General features: G+C 36.9%; 1 protein-coding gene across 6 annotated transcripts in view; it reads left to right on the top strand.

Annotated features, from left to right (window-relative positions):
* kcnab1a (potassium voltage-gated channel subfamily A regulatory beta subunit 1a) overlaps positions 1–26,489 on the top strand; it is a 137,835-nt gene that overhangs the window by 65,543 nt on the left and 45,803 nt on the right. For 5 of the 6 annotated variants that reach the window (XM_058752197.1, XM_058752195.1, XM_058752194.1 and 2 more), the window contains one exon: positions 20,501–20,544. In XM_058752197.1, coding sequence (XP_058608180.1) covers positions 20,501–20,544 — 44 coding nt within the window. Of the gene's footprint in view, positions 1–10,166; positions 10,171–20,500; positions 20,545–26,489 lie in introns of those variants that run through there. The other variant, XM_058752198.1, reaches the window with a different exon arrangement.

Raw genomic sequence — 26,489 nt, 5'->3', positions numbered from 1 at the left:
AACAGCCTTGGAGTTGATACAGGTGATTGGTTCTCTCATCAAAAGGCTTATTGTGCTCCACGGGGCTTATTGCTCCCTCGCACAAAACTTGAACAGTTGCATAACAAACTACTTACACAAGCAATGACATGGTAAAAAATTTTGAATCAGCATTGGCATGATTTAGTGCCAAGTTTCAAGTAAAAAGCAGACTCGACAAAAGACTTGTGTCAGACCGGCTGACAGCATGCAAACATAGTGGTTTTGTACAGAAATGATCAGATGGGACAGTGTTCAACTGAGTGTTTGAATGTCTTTTGATTTCAGCTTCCAGTCACACCCATCAGAAATAATAGAAAGAGTGTCTGAAACGGGGGGGATGGGTTTCTCTAAGTCATCTTATAGCACAGACCAGCCAAATGTGTCATCATATTTTCAAAAACATAATAATAACAACATGACCTGTAATTAAAGAACGGCTGGCCCAGCAGAACGAAAAACATCTCTTTTCACTCAAAGAAACAGATATCCAATGCATCCACATTGTTAGATTATACTTTTATACGATAAATCTTCTCACGTCGCCTTTCTTTATAAGTTAACTTCAGGCATTGTTGTTGCCTAAAAGGATTTCAGGTAGAAACGAAGAGAGAAGTGGCTGCTGCTGCAACTTTCATCTGTTGAGGAAAGATTTACATAATCTGTTTTTCAAAAGGCTTTGTTCATTTTCCAAGATTCTTGAACAGAACCCTCCCAGATATTTACATATCACAGTATTCCTTCATAAAATACTTCTTTGAATCACAAGTTGTTGGAACAATAAATTGTGAGTACTGTTATGCCATGTTGCGAGGGTTTTATGATCTATTTGTGTGTTTTACAGAGGGAGTCAGTGATTATCACTAAGACCTTTGGCAACTTTTCACTACAAATCACGTTCCTTTTTCTTGGAGATGCCTCCAGCACAGATGAGCATTTGTAATTCCATTTGAATAATTACCATACCATTCTAATGATAAATTGTTTCATGTCATATGCAGCTCTCCTAAAGATGAAATGCTCCTGCTACACTCTTAAATTAAAGGTTCATTATTGGCGTTGGTGGTTCAATTTAAGAAACTTTAATATGGAAACTTTCCAAACTTTGGGAGGTGGGGGGGAGACTAAGAAGTGCTCACTGAAAGTTCATTGAGGAACCCAGAAATGGTTCTTCTATGGCAATGCTGCACTTTTTTTTAGCACTTTTATTTTTAAGAGTGCATAGCTTGGACTTTACTTTGGAGCATCACTTTTGGACTGTTATCTTTGGGGTACCACAGCAGAAGCCAGGAAGAGCTTTGTCTGTAAAAGGGCATCATCAATCACATTTTTATTTTTTTTAACTGAACTCCTTACAATCCAGCAGAGAACAGGATAACAGTGTAGTCCTAATTTCCTCAGAGAGCAAATCTGTGTGATGGAACGCAAAGGAAAACAAAGTAATACTGAGGATGGGGCATCTTCAACCTGTTGTCATTTTATTATGTTAGTCATGGCTTACTTGGTCCACTATAGGCAAGTTACAACAAGGATTGTGTCAAGTTGGGTAGATGATTTTACCCTTTTGGCAAATTATTTTCCTTAGGTACGATTTTGTTGCATGAATTAAATGGAATTTAATGTTATTTATTTATTTATCATTTTCACATTGTTTTAAAAATGTATTTATTCATTCATTATGAAACTGCTGTGAAAGCACTAAATTGTAATCAATTATGTATTATATATATATTTACTTTATTAAGATCATTTGTGTAGGCAGACACATTTTATCTATAATAATCATGCAATGTAATTATCAATATATATATATATAATTATTTTTATTTTATTTAAAAATTTTGTAAAATATTTATTTTTTTACATTTATTATTAACTTTGTTTGTTGTTTTGGAAATTTCACTTGAACTCATTCAAATGAATTTAAATACTCAGCATAGTATAATTAATGAAAAGATACCTGTTGTTATATTGCCATTAATAACATAAAAATAAATAAGCTGATGGTTTCAAAAAGACACATGATGTATTAGGCTACGTTTACACGACAACGATGTAGTCAAAAGCGGAAAGGTTTTTCCCTTGCGTTTTTAAAAAGTTTCACGTACAGTATACACGACAACATTTTCAAAACGATTCGCATTTACACATATCTGTGAAAACTGCCAAAAACGCTGTATTACATATGCCAGGCCAGTAGTTGGCACTGTCACCTTGTTAGTAAACAGTACCTGTAGGGAAGTGATGATTATCTCTTTGTGGGCGGCAGTTCCATCATTAAAATCACCACAACGACTGTTGCTCTACTCCTCATTCATAGCGATAGCAGCTTTAGCTGTGTTAGAAAACTCTTGAGCAGCAACAACACTACCATGCACTCTGCCATTGTTGTGTATGTTTGTTCGCGCTTGCCTTTAAAATCAAAAATTGCATCTGAAAACTGAAAAATGCTACCTTCGGAGGCAGCATTCCAAGGCAAGAAGGCATCAAGGCATGTCCGAATTCAAAGTTAGCTTCACTTCCTGTCTCCTGAGATGCCTTCATCTGATTGATTTTTGAAGGCAGCATAGACGTATACTTTGCTGCCTTTGATATCCAACAACCCTGTGTCCGAGACGGTTGAGCTAAAAAATAAAGATGGCAGCTGGAAGTTGCGTTTGGTGATTAGTTTGTGTGTAAATGTATATTTCTGATTAACTTTTTGCACTTTTGATGTTATTTCTAACGAGAATATAAGTATTATAAGAATTAAATATTAGTTTAGTTATCACCAAAACTCATTCTATTTTGTTATTATCATTAAACCGTTACGCTGTCTCAGAAGCCTGTCCGAAATCAGTTTCGTGAGGCGCCTTCATGCAAAAACGCTGCCTGCAAAGTCATTGCCTCATGAGGCAGTGAGGCAGCAAGTCATCTGCCTAAGTTTTCGGATGCAGCCAACATATACTGCGTATGTCTACATACCTAACACGTACTACGCATGCACATGACATCACCGTTTTCAAAGATTCGCTTATTGGGCGTTTACAAGGAAACGATAACGGTGGTGTTTTCAAAAACTTGCACTTTGAAACCCGTTTTTCAAAATTATGCTTTTTCAGTCCAAGGCAAGAAGACATGTAAACGGCCCCTCAGTTGAGAAATGTGAATCTGATTTAATCACAAATATTCTTAGATATGCGGATGATTCAGACTCATTTCTTCACAAACTGATCTCTTTCTTCGAGTTCTTATACTTTCATTGAGTGTAATGAAATGACCAGTGTGTGATGTTTTAAGCAGTCACTCAATCAGACACCCACACAAGGTGCTGAAGTCTCGCCGGAAGCTAACGCTAAGCGGATGCTTGAATCCCCACGCTAAAACCAGTGGAGTTTTTTTTCCTCTGCCCACTCACACCAACGTTGCTTGGCGACCTTCTTTCTCTCTCTTGCTCTGTCCAGCTCAAAGTGTAATTATGGTTGTAAATACATATTAGTGTGCCTGTGTTGCACTCATGTGAGAGTTTGATGTGCGTATGTGTTTGTATGTGAGTGTGAGCTTGAACTCGGGAACTGTCCTCTGACTCAGTCTCACACAGAAGGGGAAGGAATAATCACAGAGTAACTGCATCCTGGCATCATGGGGAGGGAAACAGCTCAGCTCAACATGTGAAGGTGTAAATGAGACCCAAGAGAAAAAACACCTCACTTACAGATTAATGCATGCCAACTAATTTCTTCTGTGAGGGCATTGTACATAAAAGACTGAAGTACAGCTGTTCCTCTGCTCAGTTAAAGGTCTTTGAGGAGATCTTTATTTTTTAGGGTGGTGTAGCCTCATGTTTAAAGATCTAGGCTGATATATATACGGACCGTTTCAGCAAAGCCCCACTGTTCCTGTTGTAACTGTACTGTAATTTGCATTGAATCGTATAAATGTAACTTTGTAGTATCGCTTTTATGCTGATTGATACTGATAGTCTCAGTTCAGCAAAGTTATGAGTAAGAGGTCCTTCACACAGAATGAGATGTGGGCAGTGAAATGAAAAAATACACAAGGTCTCAAAGACATGTTTTTTTAAAAGTTGAACTTCTTTTAACCTGAGCACTGCATTTTAACGACTCCTGTCTTGTGCAAGATGCTGCAAAACATTCAAGACTTGAGCACAGTGATCAAAGATGTCCATCTAGCGTGTTTACATAGAAAACAATGGAAAAGTAGCGCAGTGGAATGGAAAAAGTATTTTTTCTCTCCATTCAGTCAGCAGTTTTGGCTGGACAGTTGATGAAGTGTGTGTAATCCAATGTGATCGGATTAGTATTCATAGCTTTTCATCATTTATTTTAGAAATTAGCATAACACTGTACTTTTACTTTCCTTTTAATACCTTTATTTAACCAGGAAAAAGTTTATTTAACTTTCGTTTTACTTGTACGTTTATTTTGTTTTGACCAGTCTTCAGATTTTTAAAAAATGTGTATGTCTCTGAAATTGAAGTGAGAATGCTTTTCAATATGTATATATATATATATATATATATAGATATATATACAGTGCTGCTTGAAAGTTTGTGAACCCCTTGCAGAATCTGTGAAAATGTGAGTAATTTTAACAAAATAAGAGAGATCATACAAAATGCACGTTATTTTTTATTTAGTACTGTCCTGAGTAAGATATTTTACATATTATATGATTACATTTAGTCCACAAGACAAAAAAATTATTAAAATAACCCCATTCAAAAGTTTGGGAACCCTTGGTTCTTAATACTGTGTGTGGTTACCTGGATGATCCACGATCCATGTTTTGTGATGGTTGTTCATGAGTCCTTTGTTTGTTCTGAACAGTTAAACTGAGCACTGTTCTTCAGAAAAACCCTCCAGGTCCTGCAGATTCTTCAGTTTTCCAGCATATTTTGCATATTTGAACCCTTTTCAGCAGTGACTGTATGATTTTGAGATCCATCTTTTCACACTGAGGGCAATTGAGGGACTCAAACACAACTATTAAAAAAGGTTCAAACTTTCACTGATGCTCCTGAAGGAAATACGATGCATTAAGAACCGGGGGGTGAAAACTTTTTGAATTTGAAGATCAAGGTGAATTGTACTTAATTTGTCTTCAGGGAAACATGCAAGTATCTTCTGTTGTTTCCAAAGGGCAGTACTATATGAAAAAAAAAAAAACATATAATATATATATATATATATATATATATATATATATATATATATATTTCTACAAAATAAGAAAAATTTGGACATCTTCATCCTGTTCTAAAGTTTTCACCAGACTCAAAACTCATCTGTTTAGCTGTGCATTTATTGAATGAGTGCTGTGCTACGTTCGAACTAACTGCACTGCATTTCATGTACAATCCTTTTCTATTCTTAACTGTTTTAAATTAATTTTCAATCAATTTTTATATAATTTCCTTGTTTTTACTATTTTTTTTTGTTTATTTCTTGTTTTTGTTTTTTTGTTTTTTTTTAATGACTATTTCACTTCCTTTAATGTAAATCACTTTGAATTACCACTGTGCATGAAATGTGCTACATAAATAAACTTACCTTGCCTTACCTAATTACTGATAGATTTCAGCTGGTGTCATGGCTTTCCCTGCCTTTTTGTATCTCCCTTTCTTCATGTGTTCAATACTTTTTCCCTTTGTGATTCTATTTTATTTATGTTTTCTTTGTATGTATGGATTACTTGGGTTGTTACCGACATCTGGTGAAAATTTCATGTCAACAGCACCTTTCGAAATATATTTACTGAGAAAAAGGTGATGTGTTCAATACTTATTTTACCCGCTGTGTGTGTGTGTGTGTAAATATATATATATATATATATACTGTATATATATACACGATACATGTATGCGTACCGTCACGGTACTACGCTTCGGTGAATGAGGCCTTACAACGAATACAGGCAATTCACCTCCAATCCAGAAGGGGCGCCCACAGTAATGCAACACTGTTTGATAACCACCAGCAAAAGAACAGCAAATGCCATGAGTTGCGCACTTGAAAACAAAGCCCCCTAGACATTGACCAATGTGCTGATTCGGAATCCGTCTCTCACATAGACTGACATAGGAGTATACTTAAAGGCTTGCACACTCAACTGTTTGCGAAATGGAGCTTTGTGCTCGTGTATCCTACCTCTCTCAATCGACACAAATCCAAATATTCCATAATATTTCCATATTTGCAATGTAACGTATCTGAATGCTAAACCATTATTTATTATGTAAATGATAGGCTTTGTACTTCAGTCGCGTTCCAACGGTGACACAGAGGCGGGCGCGCTGATGTTAGGCTCACTATTTTATTTTGATAAAGTACCAACTGTGCTGTCAATTTAGCAATGCTGGAACTGATGTGTTTTCTGTGTGTGCGCTGCGGCACGATCACTTCAACTGTTTCCTTATACCAGCAGAATCAACTTTAAACACTTATTGTCTTATGGTCTGCTTTTATTTGCACTCACAACGAAAACAAAACATGCTTTTGTAAAATAAGGAAAACAAATAGAATGTTGCTTTCTGCCATTTGAGTTTCCTTTCTGTCAACAAATTAAGCGTGTCACAAAAATTAACTGAAAAACACTGTTTTTTTCCCCCCTTGTTTATCTGTAAACTAAATCAAATATATTTCAAGAATGTATTCCTTGTATGTATATGTAAAGCATATATATATATATTAGTGGTGGGCATAGATTAATTTTTTTAATCTAGATTAATCTCACTGTAATCTTGGAATTAATCTAGATTAAAATGGCTCATTTTAATTCTGCCAAGTAGATAAGTAAACAACTAGCAGTCATCAAGAATTTAATATTGATAATAACATTGAAGACATTGTATGATTATTCCTTAAAGATAAGGTTTTAATAGTTTTAGTAGCCTATTACGTTCTGCCCAATGTCTTCAAGTGAAACCGAACTTTTATTTTGACGGGTTGCCGTAAGGATAGTTTTTCTCAAATGAAACGCTCGAATGCTCATGAAGTGACTCTCAGAGCAGTTCTGGAGATGTTGTTCATGTATTTATGTCCTCATTTAGTGAGACGACAGACGTTAATATCGCCGCAAGCGTCACGCGGGCTTCTGTATGAGTAGTGAACAAACCCGTGCGTCTGCGCCATACATTAACACAGAGACACACAGATGTCATATTTAGATAGACGTTTTGCGGCTTAATATTTACAAATAGGAGTGGGAGTGTGCTCACTTGTGTGTGCGCTTACGTTTGTTTGTGTGTGTGTGTGTGTGTGTGTGCACGAACCGAGGCGGAACTCCGCTGTGCGTGCGATACAGAGAGCGCGACCATGTAACGTAGAGACAGAAATGACTTGCCGATTTCCATTGGGAAGCTTCTTAAAAATAAATTTTCCCTGAAGCAAACCCGGCGGCTTCATAGCTGCATCCATGTTAGCACGAATAAACACAGTTTCGAAGACTCGTTCTCGCCCCCTACAGTGCAATTCGGCTAGGTATACATCCGCGCTAAAATATCAAGGTCATCATAGCTTGCGTAGTATAGACCCAGCTCCCAACCCAACTTTGAGAATAGATTAACGGCGATATTTTTTTTATCGCCCGATAAGAGTCTCACGTTAACGCAGCACGTTAACGCCGATAACGGCCCACCACTAATATATATATATATAGCCTATATGTAATAATATTTAGTATTTCCACATCTAGGTGGAAAAATTGTAATTTGTACTAATACTGTCTGTTCAAAATAAATGAAAAATAAACTGAGCATAGTAGATTTGTTTTTGTTTTTTCCTGTTGTACCGAAATCGTAATTGAAACGTAACCCCCGAAACTAGGTACCAAACCGCTACATCTGTGTACAGTTCCACCCCTAATACATACAGTATATATATACACACACACACACACACACACACACACAAACACAAACACAAACAAACAAACAAATAAATGGAATATAGAATGTTCAGTTCTGGAATAAATAGTGTAGAGGTCACTTTGTTGAATCACTTTGTTGAACTTTAGTACTATGCTTTATCACCTAAAACACAACATCCTGAACAGCATACTGAATAAAATTACTCAGTTAACCAAATTTAATTGCTGACATTTTATTTTTGATTTCATTTTCAATTATTTTGGCTAAATGATTCTGGTAAATCACTGTATTATAAAAGGGTTTACGTTTCAGATTCTGTCAAATACAGGTGCATCTCAATAAATTAGAATGTTGTGGAAAGGTTAATTTATTTCAGTAATTTAACTCAAATTGTGAAACTCGTGTAATAAATTCAATGCACACAGACTGAAGTAGTTTAAGCTTTTGGTTCTTTTAATTGTGATGACTTTGGCTCACATTTAACAAAAACCCACCAATTTACTATCTCAACAAATTAGAATATGGTGACATGCCAATCAGCTAATCAACTCAAAACACCTGCAACGGTTTCCTGAGCCTTCAAAATGGTCTCTCAGTTTGGTTCATTAGGCTACACAATCATGGGGAAGACTGCTGATCTGACAGTTGTCCAGAAGACAATCATTGACACCTTTCACAAGGAGGGTAGGCCACAAACATTCATTGCCAAAGAAGCTGGCTGTTCACAGAGTGCTGTATCCAAGCATGTTAACAGAAAGTTGAGTGGAAGGAAAAAGTGTGGAAGAAAAAGATGCACAACCAACCGAGAGAACCGCAGCCTTATGAGGATTGTCAAGCTAAATCGATTCAAGAATTTTGGTGAACTTCACAAGGAATGGACTGAGGCTGGGGTCAAGGCATCAAGAGCCACCACACACAGACGTGTCAAGGAATTTGGCTACAGTTGTCGTATTCCTCTTGTTAAGCCACTCCTGAAGCACAGACAACGTCACAGGCATCTTACCTGGGCTAAGGAGAAGAAGAACTAGACTGTTGCCCAGTGGTCCAAAGTCCACTTTTCAGATGAGAGCAAGTTTTGTATTTCATTTGGAAACCAAGGTCCTAGAGTCTGGAGAAAGGGTGGAGAAGCTCATAGCCCACGTTGCTTGAAGTCCAGTGTTAAGTCTCCACAGTCTGTGATGATTTGGGGTGCAATGTCATCTGCTGGTGTTAGTCCATTGTGTTTTTTGAAAACCAAAGTCACTGCACCCATTTACCAAGAAATTTTGGAGCACTTCATGCTTCCTTCTGCTGACCAGCTTTTTAAAGATGCTGATTTCATTTTCCAGCAGGATTTGACCATGGTGTTGGTGTGCTTGACTGGCCAGCAAACTCACCAGACCTGAACCCCATAGAGAATCTATGGGGTATTGTCAAGAGGAAAATGAGAAACAAGAGACCAAAAAATGCAGATGAGCTGAAAGCCACTGTCAAAGAAACCTGGGCTTCCATACCACCTCAGCAGTGCCACAAATTGATCACCTCCATGCCACGCCAAATTGAGGCAGTAATTAAAGCAAAAGGAGCCCCTACCAAGTACTGAGTACATATACAGTAAATGAACATACTTTCCAGAAGGCCAACAATTCACTAAAAATGATTTTTTTTATTTTATTATTGGTCTTATGAAGTATTCTAATTTGTTGAGATCGTGAATTGGTCGGTTTTTTGTTAAATGTGAGCCAAAATCATCACAATTAAAAGAACCAAAGATTTAAACTACTTCAGTCTGTGCGCATTGAATTTATTTAATACACGAGTTTCACAATTTGAGTTGAATTACTGAAATAAATGAACTTTTCCACAACATTCTAATTTATTGAGATGCACCTGTACATACAGTAAAGTGTCTAATACCTACTTACCAATACTTACACTATGAATATAAATGAGATCACCCCGAAAACATTTACCAAACATTGAACAGAACGTTTCTACCTCACATTTTACAAAGCAATTTACCTCAACAATACTTTAAGCTTATGTATTCTTCATTTGACCTTTAATATATTAGATTACATCAGCCAGATCTCTTGACTCCAGGAGTCCACAGCGACAGTTTCCATTGCGTACAGCTCAAGCTGTGGAAGTAGGTGGTTTGCTCCTGATTTATGCAGATTGCTCCCTCTTCTTTTGAGCAGAGCACAAGGCAAAGCTTTGCTCAATGTGGCAGGCAAGCACAACTGTTCATTTTCAACACTTTATTTGCTTCATCTCTCTCTCTGCATTGCAAGATCCATTCAGTCAGGATTCCAGACTCAGTCTGACACAACTCCAAATATTAACATCACATATAATATTCTTTCCTTATGAGATGAATCTCTTTTCTTGCTGCTGGGTGGATCATCTGCAATGTTTCATGCATCTTATTATACCCCTCTGCATTTTGTTGTCCATTAAACATGCAGCCCAACATCTCAGACTTTTATCTGCTTCAGAGTAAGAAGGAAAAGGCCCGCTGTCAATCAGCTTGATTTATGTGTGCTAGCCTGGCACAGAGGCACTGCATCCGTAAGTTCTACCCTATTGAGCATCTGGCAGTAGATATTTCTTTCTCATCTGCTGCAGAGTAAATATATCCAGATATTAGAAGTTTAATTTTGCATTGTTCACTGCGGATGGTAGACAGTTCTTTGAGTTCTTGTATAATGAAGTTTTGATTGCCCTGTGACACTCAAATTATTTTTGTTTACTGAAGCCTCTAAAGAAATGATTTAAAGTTCTGTTTTAAATAACCCAAGTGCCAGACTTCATTAAATAGAGTGTTATACTACGGCTTATTTTTAACTTCAGATTTCATTTATTGCTTTATTTTGACAGGAAGCAAAGTCACTGAAAGAACAATGTGTGAATGAGGACCTAGATATTGCATCATATTTTTTTCTGAAATTGATTGTGACGGTTGACCTTTGCTGTTTGGGTGGACTTTATTAAGTCATGAGGCACAATTCTTAGTGTGGTATTTTGTTTTTCGAGGGTACAGGGACTCCAAAACACATTTGAAAACTTAAGCGGCACATATAATGTATACATTTCACAGCGTCATGAACAAAATGTCAAACCAAGTTTGCATTGGTCAGCTGATGTTTTTGTATTTTATTTTATTTTTAGTTTTTATTAGCTGTCCAATGTGTTTCACAATTTTCTTAATTTGTATCCAATAACAAAAATGTCATGCTTCATAAAAGCATACAATAATGTCTTTTATGTATTTTATAGTAGAGGACAACAGTTTTCATAGTAGGACTATCTGTAATATGTGTTAGCACGTGAGAGAAGCAGACAGTTTTGTAATGATGACAGATGGGGTCTCCCCTGACATATCAGAATACTGGCAGAGTCAAACCAGCCAAACGCTGCTGTATATGCCTCATGTCCTTTTCTCTCTGATTATTTCTCTCATCCTATCCTCTCAATCGCTGTATTTCATCAAATTCCTATCTTCTGTCTTTGTCACTTATATAATAACCGTATCTTCTCTCTCACACATGTCACATACCTTCTGTGTCTCTCTGCTATGAAATATGAAATAATGTTTCATGTGCACAGGGACTTCTTACCTAATTAGGCCCGCACTGGTCAGAGATGCACGCCTGAAGAGACAGCAATTCTCTAAGTATAGTATGCGGTGACTGTAACCTTCATGAAATACCCATTCCAATTCCTCATGCACATCCATTTAGTGTATACAGTGGGGGGGGGGGACATTATTTGAGCCCCTGCTGATTTTGTACATTTGCCCACTGACAAAGAAATGATCAGTCTATAATTTTAATGGTAGGTTTATTTGAACAGTGAGAGACAGAATAACAAAAAAATCCAGAAAAATGCATTTCAAAAAAGTTATAAATTGATTTGCATTTTAATGAGTCAAATAAATATTTTACCCCTTCTCAAAACATGACTTAGTATTTGGTGGCAAACCCCTTGTTGGCAATCACAGAGGTCAGACGTTTCTTGTAGTTGGCCACCAGGTTTGCACACATCTCAGGAGGGATCTTGTCCCACTCCTCTTTGCAGATCCTCTTCAAGTCATTAAGGTTTCGAGGCTGACGTTTGTCAACTCGAACCTTCAGCTTCCTCCACAGATTTTCTATGGGATTAAGGTCTGGAAACTGGCGGCCACTCCAGGACCTTAATGTGCTTCTTCTTGAGCCACTCCTTTGTTGCCTTGGCCGTGTGTTTTGGGTCATTGTCATGCTGGAATACCCATCCACGACCCATTTTCAATGCCCTGGCCCTGACGGTACATGGCCCCGTCCATCGTCCCTTTGATGTGGTGCAGTTGTCCTGTCCCCTTACCAGAAAAACACCCCCAAAGCATAATGTTTCCACCTCCATGTTTGACAGTGGGGATGGTGTTCTTGGGGTCATAGGCAGCATTCCTTCTCCTCCAAACACGGCGAGTTGAGTTGATGCCAAAGAGCTCGATTTTGGTCTCATCTGACCACAACACTTTCACCCAGTTCTCCTCTGAATTATGGGCAAACTTCAGACGGGCCTGTACATGTGCTTTCTTGAGCAGGGGGACCTTGCGGGCGCTGCATGATTTCAGTCCTTCACGGCGTAGTGTGTTACCAATTGTTTTCTTGGTGACTATGGTCCCAGCTGCCTTGAGATCATTGACAAGATCCTCCCGTGTAGTTCTGGGATGATTCCTCACTGTTCTCATGATCATTGAAGCTCCACGAGGTGAGATCTTGCATGGAGCCCCAGACCGAGGGAGATTGACAGTTATTTTGTGTTTCTTCCATTTACGAATAATCGCACCAATTATTGTCACTTTCTCACCAAGATGCTTGGCGATGGTCTTGTTAGGGTTGGGTACCGAAACCCGGTACCAATATGGCACCGGTACCTATGTAACCGGTATGTACTAGAACCGAATCAGAACGGAGATTTCGGTGCCTCATTTCGGTGCCGTGCTTGAGCGATCGATTTAAATATTTGTCCTTTGTTTCTCCAAAACGAAAGTAAGAAGCAACATCACCGAGCGGCACCTCACGTGAAAAATAATTTCCTGACAGAGAAAATGCACGTGAACTCAAGTCAGAAAGCTCTAATAATACAAGTCCAACAAATCTTTGTAGTAACGCGAGCGTGCTGTTTTCACATTCCGCCTTAAAAACTCGGGAAATGAGAGCATCCGAGGAGCGCGTGAATGCAGAAATTACACTTGCTCTGGTAGCCCTCCATTAACTAGCTAATCTAAACATTCTTAAATTAAAATGCCTAAAGCTAAAATTCTCTTGTATTCACGTTTTTAAACCTGTTGTCCAACAAAAGAGAACATTATAACCTTTTTAGTCCACAACACTAGTTAAATGCTTCCTTTGTGATCTGATGTAGCTTCTTGTCACTGAATGAGGCAGAAAATATGTTCCATAGGCTACTAATACATCGATTGGCAATGTATTATAAATATACTTAATTATTATGAAAATACCAGAGATGGCTTGAATAACACAGATAAACTATACATTGTTGTAGTCGAGTGTTTATTGTATTTGTTTTATCATTCAAAACGTTTATATCTTGTTTACTCAGTTACATACATAGCATTGCATTTGTCCATATTGGGGATTTCCTGGAGCTTCACGAGTTCAGCTACTTCTGTGACTGGATATGTGGATTTTTTGTGCGAGGGCGCCCTCTGGCATCCAGTATGAATGAAAAAGACATCATGTGTTTAGTGCTAATGGCCAATCCAATTATTAATTGGCAATTTTTATTTATTTCTATTATTTTTAAGTATCGGTTCAGGCACCGTTTAGGCACCGGTACCGTTTTAAAAGTATCGATTTGGCACCGGTATCGAAACAAACCCAAACGATACCCAACCCTAGGTTTTGTAGCCCATTCCAGCCTTGTGAAGGTCTACAATCTTGTCCCTGACAAGAGAGTGCTCCTAATCTCAGCTCGTTACCTGCATAAAAGACTCCTGGGAACCAGAAATCTCGCTGACTGATAGGGGATCAAATACTTATAAATTTATAACTTTTTTGAATTGCGTTTTTCTGGATTTTTTTGTTGTTATTCTGTCTCTCACTGTTCAAATAAACCTACCATTAACATTATAGACTGATCATTTCTTTGTCAGTGGGCAAACATACAAAATCAGCAGGGGATCAAATATTTAATTTTTTTTCTCCACTGTAACATCACGGCGCATGGATCCGACACACCAGAATGACTTTTAACACAGGAATAGAGTCGAATGAAACGTAATCTGAGATTACAGAAATTATTCGAGGACAGCAAAACTGCAGAAGTAAGACAAACTCTGTGTTGCAAGAACTGAGGCTGACCCTGAAAATGCAATGATAAACATCATATAAACCCAACTAGGGCTCAGGTGTGCTGTTCTGGAGAGTGCCAATGCATACAAACACACTCATATACACACATACAAACAGATGCTGAGGCACATAAGCAGATAGCACGCTTATATGCTCATGTGCACTCAAACTGCTTCCAGATGATGCACCTGGGGTCTCAGAATCACCAGAGGTCAGGTTCTCATTGACCCAAATCACATCTCCATTTTACAGCATCATGTTATAGTGCATTACTTTATTATGACAGATAGTAGAGACAATGGGTGAGATAAGTGTTCTCTGATTATTGCTGCATGAATACTGCATGAGTCTGATTCACTCTGTTCTTCTCAGATTATGGGTTATGTTCTCTAAAGTAATCATGACAGTTCAGCTTCCAACTAAATTTTACACCGTCTACATGCACACACATATTTATGCACACAGCCCCATCAGAAAAGCAGCAGGGAGAGCCTGGTTACAGTTAACTCCTTGAACTGGCTGTGGTTGAAGTAATGATCGTATCTGGGTCTCTGCCTGCAGTAAAAGTCTTTGATTCTGTTTGGAGCAGGGAAGCCAGTGCCTCTTCACAAAATTGGATGAAAAAATTATTCACAGTACAAAAATAAAACAACACAAATTTTAAAAATATGACATTACATAGTGTAGAAATCACTAATTTGACAGTGTACAAAATTGACACCAGCTGAGTTGCGTTTTAATAGGACCTCTAAGTCCTGCAGTGATAATGTATTATTGTAGGCCAATCTGGAAGTTAGCATCACCCTGCTCCCTCAACAAAAACAATAGGAATGGATTATTGCAGAAAATATGCTCTGTTTTGTTTGTACACATTTAGTTAATCATGGTAATCTTCACAAATTAACATAACATTTATAAATTTTGAAGCCTAAATGTCATGTACTACACTAAGTTCACATGACTTCAACCTCACCACCATTAAGCTTCCGGCATCTCTTTCAGTCTTTCTTTAAAAATAAAAAATAAAAATGCAGGTTTTTTTTGTTTTTTTTAAGTCTGAGTTAGAATAGTTTGCAAGTGCACGATTATAAACACAATGAGGCTGTGAAAATTGATTAGTTAGTAAATTAGTTAACTTGTTCGGTGTGATGTTTAATGTCCTCGATAACCTCTGTAGTCCCATTTAGCCACTTTAAAAAAATAATGTTACTGATGTATTTTATGTCATAGAATAACACGTTACAATATCTTGAGCTTGTGTTAACCAAAGACATTAACCAAAAATCTGTTAAAAAAAACATTGCCTTTAGTATGATGGAACCAAAAGTGCTAGAATGCTAACGTGTTTCTGGATTTGGGCCTACAATATTACATCTGTGCATGCTGTGGGTTTGATGGAGGTAGGCTTTTTGAGAATAAATGGGGTAAAGTCACGTGAGAGTAAAATTTTAGACGAAACTTGGGGGCTTTTGCATCTGAACTCTTCAAATGTAAAAATGCGTAGAAAACACCAACTTGAGGATATTTATACTTGCTTTAACAAATAGGACATTAATTACATGGTTAGTGTTATTAAATAGAATACACACTATATAGACAAAAGTATTGGGACACCTGATTATTACACCAACAGAGACTTTTAATGACATTGCATTCTAAACACATAGGCATATATGGAGTCGGTCCCCTGTCTGCAGCTATGACAGCTTTAATTTTTTTGCAAGGCTTTCCACAGGATTTTGGAGTAGTTCTGTAAGAAGTTTTGCCCAACTCCAGTAGTGCATTTGTGAGGTCAGGCATGGATGTTGGACAAGAAGGCCTGGCTTGCAATCTCTGTTCAGGTTCATCTCAAAGGTGTTCGATGGGGTTGAGGTCAGGGCTGCAGTCAAGTTCTTCAACACCAAACTCATCCAACCATGTCTTTATAGGCTTTGTACATTGGGGCACAGTCATGCTGCAATAGAAAAGTGCCTTCCCCAAACTATTCCCACAAAGTTGGAAGCATATTGAGTGAGTGAGAGTGTGAGTGTGAGTGTGTGTGTTTTAAGTCATTGTAATCTGAGGAGTAGCGTTTTCCTGATCTCACATGAGCAGTCTTCTGAACAACACTCCTAACTAGGGCTGGGTATCGAGTTCGATACTTTTTAGGCACCGACCGAATTGCCTCGATACCATCGAGTATCGAAAAACGTATTGTCCTTCTGTACCAAATTTCGATACCTAAGGGGTTAATCTCATCAAAGTCAATGAGGCAATAAGCCTGCAGCACTAGGTGTGTTCAACTAGAAGCGACGCGGCGCAGATCGATCAGTGTTTAACATCCGCGAGAGCGATTCGAAAGCGTACAGAGCAGTCTGCTCTCTATCGTGCAGCTTTGTTTACTACACACAGACTGAGCGTCTGACGCTCGCCTTGATTTCAGCGTCTGCGGTCTCACTAAATGAGGACATAAACACATGAACAACATCTCCAGAACTGCTCTGAGAGTCACTTCATGTGCATTTTACCATTTGATTGGAGTGAAACTAGGCTATCATATACACACAGAGCTGTAAAGGTATTCACGGCAACCCGTCAAAATAAAAGTTCGGTTTAACTGAGAAGACACTGCGGCAGAAATACATTACTATTGTTCAGCAGAATGAACATACTGTTACTACTAGGCTACTATTAAAATTATTAAAACTTTATTTTTTAATTAATGATCACACAACATTTCTTCCATGTTTTAATTTTAATAGCCCCTTTTTTGACAAAATAAATAAATAAAAATTTAAAGATAAATTAAATTAATGTTTTATGCCTTCATTTGAAAATCAGAATTTCTGAGGAAAAATAAAACATTTCATAAGGCTATTTTAAGAATAAATTTGAATAAACTAAGTGTTTATGCATTCAAATAATTAGACATACTACACCAGAATTTAATAACAATAAAACATATGGTGAAAGAAAATAAAACACCCACTTATGAAAATGGATAAAGATTAATAGAAATAATGATTCTGTCTGAGCTATGCGTTTTAAAACGAACATGCACTAGTGTAAATGTAGCCTAACAGATCTGTAAACTGAAAACTATTTGAACTTTATTAAAATTATTTGAACTGATTTATTGTGTTAGATGTATTTTGTTCCTTTGTGCAGTGGCTCAGGAGATGAGGCTTTGAGTCTGTATAAATGTCAACAAGCTGAAAAAATAAAGCCAAATTTGTTTTGAGATAATGTAATCTTGTTAAAACTGATTTCATAAAATCGCTATGCTATATAATACTTTCTGATGCTGTTTGACATCAGAATAATACATCTGCTTTACTCCTTTAATTATTCATTGAGAAACATGTCGAGTGATCAGTGCAAGTCTGCTGAAAGGAACTGCTGGTGCAGTAACTCCTTTAGTCCCCTCAGAGCCACTGGCCAGACGGCCTGCAGGAGTGCCCTTAAAGAGCATGATTATGATGATTAATTACATCGTTTAAACTCTGTCCACTGATTTTAGCACCTCTATCTCACTCTCAGGTTTAAACATCTCCACTTTACCTTGAGACGAACCTAGATATGGTGTGTGTGTGTTGCTTTAAAAGCTATGTTTGGTCTCTGGATGGTTCTGCTCTGTTTGATACTGTCAGTATAGATTGACAAATGTACACAGAGAATTATACATTACACGCTGTCCCCTACAACACAAGACTCTTTTTCTTGAGCTGTGCCATTGTTGTGGTCATGCTCCTCTGTTTGTCTGCAGTGCGCAATGCTCCACAATGCAGCTTATTTTGAGCAGCCCCTTTAATGTAATCTTAAACGTCTTTCTCAATCTGACTGGAACCCAATCATTTTTTCTTTTTTTTTTTTTTTTTTGTCCTCTCACTTTTGCAATGATAGATAGCTTTCTTCTGTAGTGCTGTCAGTTACAAAATACAAATTCACCCCAGAGGCTCAAAGACTTCACAACCACATGTGCACGAACAATATTCAATAACAATCAATCAATCAATACTAAATAAATAAATAAATAAATATATATTTTACTTTTTTATTTAGTATTGTCATGAAGTATTCTATGCTCACCAAAGCTGCATTTATTGATCAAAAGCACAATCATACAATTATTAATAATGGTTCTTAACATGCTTATCATCGTGGATTATTTGGTGATTATAGATGTCAAAAGAAAAGCAATTATTTAAAATATAAATTTTTGTAACATTATAAATGTCTTTGCCACTTTTGATCAATTGAATGTGTCCTAGTTGAATGTATATTCAGGTGAGTACTAATTAAAAATATATATTGCAATATTGTATACATTTGTTTTTACAAAATCCCACTTATTTTGTTAAAATTAGGAACATCAACCTAAATTATTAAATTATGTAACAATTGCTTTTCATGATACCAAAGCTCTTAAACTAATATTAATGTACTGAAAAAAACCCAAAAAACTTTTGAAGATAAAAAAAAAAAGAAGATTTTTTTTTCTTTTTCTGTACAAAATGTTGTTTGCAGCAAACTTCCGCAACAAATATTTGGTCCTGGTGTGTATGAGTATAAGCCTTTAGTCATGTTATTGTTTCTGCTTCTCTCTACCTTGCTCTGGGTCTTGAAAAGGGGATTGTGCTATCTCCTCGGTCACACTCTTCAATTTAATGTTGTTATGAACTGTCACAAGTTGACAGATGGATCCTTGGAAACTAATGGTAACGACAGGCTGTATATTACAGAACGTGCTGTGTAAGTTCTCAGGTGCTGGTTGCGCATTAGCCATGCGTAATCTGTCACACATGCAGGTTTATTATCTGCAGCACGGTGAATCTGTTATTATCCTGCACCTTCATTCTCTGGCCTTGATGCAGAGAAATAAATTCATACTGATAGTAGCACAGAGGTAATACACTCTCACGGCAGAATGCACTCGCTTGCATTTTCTGTCTTGCTCATCCTTATTTTCACTCTCTGTCAGCACTTTTCTGTGTTCCCAGCAAAGTTTGTCGCTAATCCCAACCCACTTGATATCAATAAATCTCATTAAAAACAATGAATTCCCTTTCATCTGGTTAATACTTGCTGTGGAGTCACAAAATCTCTGTAATGTTTTGAATTGTTTATGGGATTTAGCACACTGCATCACTGAAGCTAAGTGGTGCTGTGTTAGACTACGGCCAGTTTTATCAACATATTTCCTGTGCTATTGTTTTTCTGTGGTGTTAATCACCTCAGATGTCTATTCAACACAAAGTTTGGCTGGCTAGCATGAACCAGTAAACCTCTGCTGGTAGATTTCTGTAACTAACTACTGTACATCATCTGGACCCAAATGACATTTTTTCCTCAGCTGAAGGCCATTTAGATATTGTCTTGTCAACGGATATTGAAATTTGAGAATGTAAATGGTAACAGCTTCACATTCACATAAACCTTTAATCAATCCCAATATTATTGTTCAGATACCACAAGCATTTTAAAAATCTTCTTTTGATGAAAATATCCTTTACTTATTAATTTTAAGTATTTCAAAATGGCATCTACATTTTGTCAACAAAATAACATTGTAGTTGACAAGTGCAAATATTCAAACAATTTATATATTCATTTAAACATACCAAAATTTAACAAAAACACATTTAAAAAATGTCCCTGAAGTAAAATTATAATGATATTTATTGTCCTTTTTACGCGTTACTAAAATGCATGACAACATGAGTCACAACATAACTGACAAATTCATATTAGTACAGTTCACTAAAACTAGATTTAAAAAAAAAAAAGATTAAAATGCTTAAAAAATTAGGTAAAAGAAAATCAATTTTGCCCTTTTCATTTAACTTGATGTACTCAAAATGAAAACTATATGGACATTTAAAAAAATCTATAAATATTTAAAAAGAATTACAAAAGCTTTCAAATTTAAATGAAAATGATTAGTATAAAAGTATCAAAAAATAATAAAAACTATAATATGTCTGAATAATAAAATAATAATTAACCTGCCAGCAAAGTTAGTTTACTGGTTTTCATTGTTCAGCTTCGTCTCATGCACCACTAGGTTAACTGGATAAAAACTAACTAATTTTCTCAGACAACACTAGTAGACCTGAAAGGGAGACACTTCTTTTTATATAGTTGCATTTGTGTCTGTTTTAATTTTCAGCTAAAATCTACATTGAGAAATACTGTTTAGCTCCATGAAGCCTGAACCAGAAGGACACCGATGTCAAATCTAAAAATGTTTTATTTTCTCTCCCTCCTCTCTCTGTCTCTGTTCGTGTCTGTCTAGGAACCTTGGGAAATCTGGATTGAGAGTATCATGCCTCGGTCTGGGTGAGTATTACATTATATCAAAAAAAGATATTTCCATATGCTGTATGTTTTTGGTGCAGTAAATCAGCAGACAGAAGCAGAGACAGTTTTTGCAGAGTTCGTTTCTGTTTAACAGTTCATTAATCATGACACCACGCTGACTCTCTCTAGTATTCTTTCACAAACACACACACATACACACACACACACACAATCTGTTTCTTGATGTCTGGGAAAGGAGGACTGGGACTTGAACAGTGGGATATATTAATGCAATTACAAAAGCTGAACTCCAGTAACCGGAGTGGGCCAGTCAGCTTCAGTACCTCTGAGACGACAAAAGGCAGACTCAGCTTTCAGAGTGAAGCAGGTCAACGCTACAGGGACTCCATATGCCTGTGTGTGTCTTTTAAAATATAAGCACTACCGTGTATGCATACTACTAAATATAAAAATATCCAGAAATGTAAATAGCTCGGAGTGCGATGCTCATGTAGGAGACACAGATTTGAATCTGGCCTGTGTCTGGTCATGATCCCGTTATTCTTTCTTTCTCTCTCCCACCTGTCTGTCAATAAAAAAAGTGACAGAGCCCAAAATAAAACTATCATGTATGCTCATAACTGGTGGGTGACAGGCTTTTTTTTATTCTGTCACAGACAATGGGAAAAACATTGCTGATTGGTAGACTTGTAGGTGCACACATTTTAATAAAAATATAAAGGGATGATCTGTTTTTAACATCAGTTGAGTATTAATTCACTCATAATGTAACCTGTACTGCATAGTGGGTCACTGAAAAAATCTGAACGAACCATTTTGGTGAACAAATTGGTGAACGTTTAATTTAGAATGAATTATTTTGTTCACTGAAAAACTATGTTTTTATCAGTAAATCAGTAAATGAATAGTAATTTAAATGAGTAAATGAATCATTGTCAAACTTAGTAATGTAACCTGTTTTGCAGAAAGAGTCTGAACAAATCAGTGAGAAAAAAAAAAGAAATCTGGATAAATCTTTCTGGTGAACAGATTCAAAAGATTCATTGAGAAGCAGCAATTGTTTGTTTGTGATGACTAAGGAATCAGTTGAGTAAATGACTAAGGAATCAGTTGAGTAAATGAATCAGTGACACATTCATAATGTAATCTGTCCTGCAGAAAGGGTAACTGAACAAATCTGAGCTTATCATTTTGGTGAACAGATTCAAAGTTTAAATTGAGTGGATCAGTTGGGTAAATGAATTAGTGACACACTTATTAATCTAAACTGTCCTGCAGAGAGTCCCTGAAGGAATCAGTGAACAAACCGAACAAATATTTTTGGTGAACAGATTCAAATGATTCATTTAGAAGAAACAATTGTTTATTCATGATGACTCAGTTTTTTAAGGAATCAATTCCTTAAAAAGTAAATGAATCAGTGACACACTCAAAAATAACCTGTCCTACAGAAAGGTGAAGAAATCATTGAGAAGAAATTATTTCGTTTGGTGAACAACTGTTTCTTAAAGGGCTCATGAACTAAGAATTCAAAATTTGAGTTTCAAAACTCAAAACTTTCTCATTAGTCTAAAAACAGCTTATATTGAAGCCAATCTGGCAAAACAACAGGTTCTGGAATGTGCCATTTTATGACATAATAGTGTGGCTAAACTCTGCAGAAGAAGATCAACGCCTGCTTCTACATCACTGCCTGTTTAGCCCCGCCCACCGATTTGCACATGTAGTAGGTAAATGACAAGAGCGGCAAATGCAGGTCTATGCAGAAACTCTACAGGTGTGTTTTCATGGTGTGTGTGTGTGTGTGTTTGTTCAATACTCACTGCTGTGTGTATGCACTTGGATGGGTAAATGCAGAGCACAAATTCCGAGTAATGGGGCACCACACGTCATGCCATTTCCTTTCCTTAATCCAAACGATAAACTTTATTTGATGAACTTTATTTTTAATGAAGTGCCAGACCAGTAAGAGATTGGTCCTTTGTTCACTTCATTTTACCGTTGATTCGTTTACAAACAAGGCACAATTTGATGCAGGATTTTCAAAAAAGATTGAAACTAAAAGACGATGCTGTGCCGACTATTTTAGATCCGACAGTAATGCATTTTCATTACGTGATCACTAATGCTTTGTCTGTTATTACAGATCGTTTGATATTTACTGGGTATTTATGTGTTTATATGAAGGATGTACGCTGTCAAACATACACAACTATTAGCCAATCATAGCAATGGGTGTGTACTTCTGATTCTACAGTCCGCCATGCCTATTCAAAAAGACAGTTCCGATGAGGGGGGTCAAAACAGAACAGAAAATAGCCAATTACTTCTAAATTATTATGTTTTTTGATGTAAAACTCTTGATAACATTATAAGTGGAACTCGGAGAACAGTACAAATAAAAAAAAAAAAAAAACAAAACAACGGCTTTAACACATCGAGTAAATAAAACAGTGACATGCTCATAATGTATCTTGTCCTGCACAAAGTGTCACTGAATGATTCAGTGAACAAATCTGAACAAATCATTTTAATGAACAAATGCAAGAGTTTAATTGAGAAGAAATGATTCAAGATATTCAGTCTGTCATTTGGTGGAAAGGCAAATTAGGCAGAATCAAAAAGAGAGAGGTTGCATTTGTCTGTTTTCAAAAAATGAACACTTTTGCATAAGATAAACATTTTCATATTGGGTCGCCATGTGATGTCTGATGTAAGTCCTGAAGTGAAACCATTTGAGAATCACTGATCTAAAACATCCTTTACTCTTTTTTTTCAAAAAAATAAATAAAAATAATAATAATAAATCCACTACAGAACATAAATGATTCTGAGTCAAAAGCTCTTCACTTTATAATTGCATTCCTTTTAATGAAGCTGTTTTGTGTAAAGTGATTTCAAGTAAATCAGGCCTCTTTTGTCACTTAGATGACTAACAGAAAATTTAACCTGAATTCAAATGTGAACAGCAAAAACATGCAGATAGAGAACAGCAAAGGTGTTTCAGAGCTAGAATGTCCGGATATCATTTTTCAAGAACATAAAGTGCATGTTAGTCATATCACTGCTCTGTGAGACAAATTGATGGCTCATATGCTGTGTCGACAGGTCGAGGTGGTAGTGCTGTCACGTCTGCCTCCACAACAACATGAGAATCTTTTATGTGAATCTTTTTCCAATCAAACACTAGAGAAAGAGAGGAGGATATCTGACTCTTGTAGAGAAGGAACATAATGAGTTAAATATAGAAAGAGGCAGGTTAAGTGTGTTGCAGAGAGACTGTGTGGGTTTGTTTGGAGAACACAGGAGGAAACTCACCTCACAGCCTTATTTAACAATAGAATATAGACTTATATAAATCTGTCTATATGTTTCTGTGACAAATAAATACTGCCTTAAATTGGTAAATTAAATGATCTGATAGTAAAAATAGATTACCCAGCATCAACTGGGTTTGTATCTTTTGTGTAGCTAACTAGAAGATATTCCACTTCTTTAAATTGTGTATCTTCACAGAGCTTTTTTAAAGGTAGCTTTGACAGTTGCAGAAATGATTCATTAGCAGTTTGTCACAAGCAGTTTATGCTTCAAATTCAAGCAAGTAGATGTGGAACTACATATGAATTATCATACGCCAGAAGAGTCAATGTTACAGGAATAGATTATTTGGATGTAGATGATAGTTGGAGTTGACAGAGGAAGTTGTCCGGGAGAATTTCTGTATGAGCAAAATTGAGAGCAGCCGCCCAGGAAGCCGTCTCATGCAAAGGTCAGCATGCTGCCAACTGGCTGTCTCCCATAATGCCACAAGTGCACAAATCGGGTGGTGCTACACCAATGTTTAGGCAGGGTGCACGCTCAGAGACGGCTGCCCGCCGCGGATCCTGCGGATCCTTGCCTAACTACATTAGGCAAAGCGGGAGAAAACCTCAACAAACCGACAGCTTCTCACAATTCTCCATGACTCTGCAGAGCAGATCCGACGAGCTAGTAGAGCGTGTTATTAAAACAACCTGGTCTCATAAAAATACGTACCTCTACGCACGTTTTGTGTGACACCGTTTTACGTACCTTGCTGCACGTTTCGCCGCAGTTTGAAATAGAAATGTCCACTGAGTGGCGCTAAAACACAGGTTCAATATGTGAACCCTGGCACGTTTTTATTACGTAGCTATTGGTACGTTATTGCTGTTTTTTTATTACGTTGCTTCAGATACGTATTGCGGAGGTTCAAATATCCGGGGACTGTCGCTAAAGGTTAATGCTCTATCGTGTTGGAAATATGCCCTACACCAAATCCAGCCCTAAACCTACCCGATAGTGTTAACAAATGCAAAACTGATATAAAAATGTATTAGCTGATGCAACTGTGCCATTTGAACTTTCTTTTACGCAGATTTTAACTGCTTTGTCGAACCGTAGTTACACGGGATTTGAACCGGTGCTTCTCATCTTCTAAGTCCGTCTCTGTCCTCCGTGAGCTACCGAACAAACTTGTCATTTATGAAAACCCATAGATATGAAGCTGGATGTGTGCGATGCTAACGTTCAAAAGCATCAGTTTTCAAATCTCCCAGTATATTAATATTGTTTTGAAGTCATAGCATGATATTCTTCAAGTAATTGTGCGAAAATTACGCTTTATTAATCGCAACTCTGTAAATTTGTGTGAAAGTGTTCATTTATTTTGGAAACTGCAGTGATATGTACTTATTGGTACGCTAAAAAGTGCACCCAGGTACGTAAATGCTATGAGACCAGGTAGCATTAAAAACATACACCCAGAGTCAATCCTCCCTTTATGCAGAATACGTAATAATAATCATTAATCATTTACTCTCCCTCAGATTTTTCCAATCCTGTATTAGTTTCTTTCTTCTGTTTATTCTGTAGAATATTGTTAACCAAACTGTTGAAAGTAGCCTTTTTTTTTTTTTTTACACCGTATGGAAAAAAATACTATCAAAGTTTACTATGAAATGGGAAGTAAATCAGCTGTTATTCTTCAAAATATCTTATTATGTGTTCAGCAGAAGGAAGAAACTCATACAGGTTTGGAACACCTTGAGGGTGAGTAAATAATTACAGATTTGATTTTTTTGGGGTGAACTGTCCCTTTAAGCACTATGTTACATCATTCTACGGGAAACACACCTTAGGTCAGCAGTGAGTGCATTATTGATTATGTTTACATAAGAGAGATGTAGTAGTAGTCCTATTTGAGCACAAAACAGACTTGGGGATATTAGCAATTCCCTAATGTAGTGCAATCAAAGCTAATGAGATGGGCAGAAATGAGAACACAGAAGTTATCCAATTATCCACATTTCTCTCAGCGTCTCTCTTTCACTTTTACTTCTTTTCCCAGGATATATGTTCCTTGTTGCCAACAGCTCATTGATTGAATCTGAGAGATTCTGCCAGTTGGATGTGGTTGTAAAGTGGTTTGTAAAGTAAATTCAAGGTTTGTTTCTAAGCGCTAAGATCACTATGAGTATGTGTGTGCCTTTGTGTATATACACAAAAAATAAACTTTTGATTCTTTCCTACATTGGCCTTTGGATCATTTCCCACACCCTGAGGAGAAAGCCAACTCACCTCAAAACATCACTCATAAAAAAAGTTTCATAAGTTAAGAAATGTTTATTTCTGTAAACACCTCAGAATTTCATCATCTTAAAAGTTTTGTCATCCTGCTGCTCTTGTAATCACCTCAGGCTAAGGTTAAACAGTCTTGAAGTGCAGTGCAACAACCAAGAGTGGCTTCTTCAAAAGGTCGTGGCTTCTTCAAAAGGCTCATGTGACACTGTGAAAACTGAAATAATGGCTGCTAAGATTTCAGCTTTTCAATAACAGAAATTACATTTCAATAAAATGTCAGTTTCCAATGTGGAAATTGATCCTAAACCAGCAGTAATGAACAGTATTATCCCTGAGCAGCTATGGAATTTCCTATCAAACTG

This window comes from Onychostoma macrolepis, chromosome 18 (assembly GCF_012432095.1).
Source record: "Onychostoma macrolepis isolate SWU-2019 chromosome 18, ASM1243209v1, whole genome shotgun sequence".
Lineage (NCBI taxonomy): Eukaryota > Metazoa > Chordata > Actinopteri > Cypriniformes > Cyprinidae > Onychostoma > Onychostoma macrolepis.
Note: the sequence above shows the minus strand (reverse complement) of the source record. Positions and strands in the feature narration are given on the sequence as shown.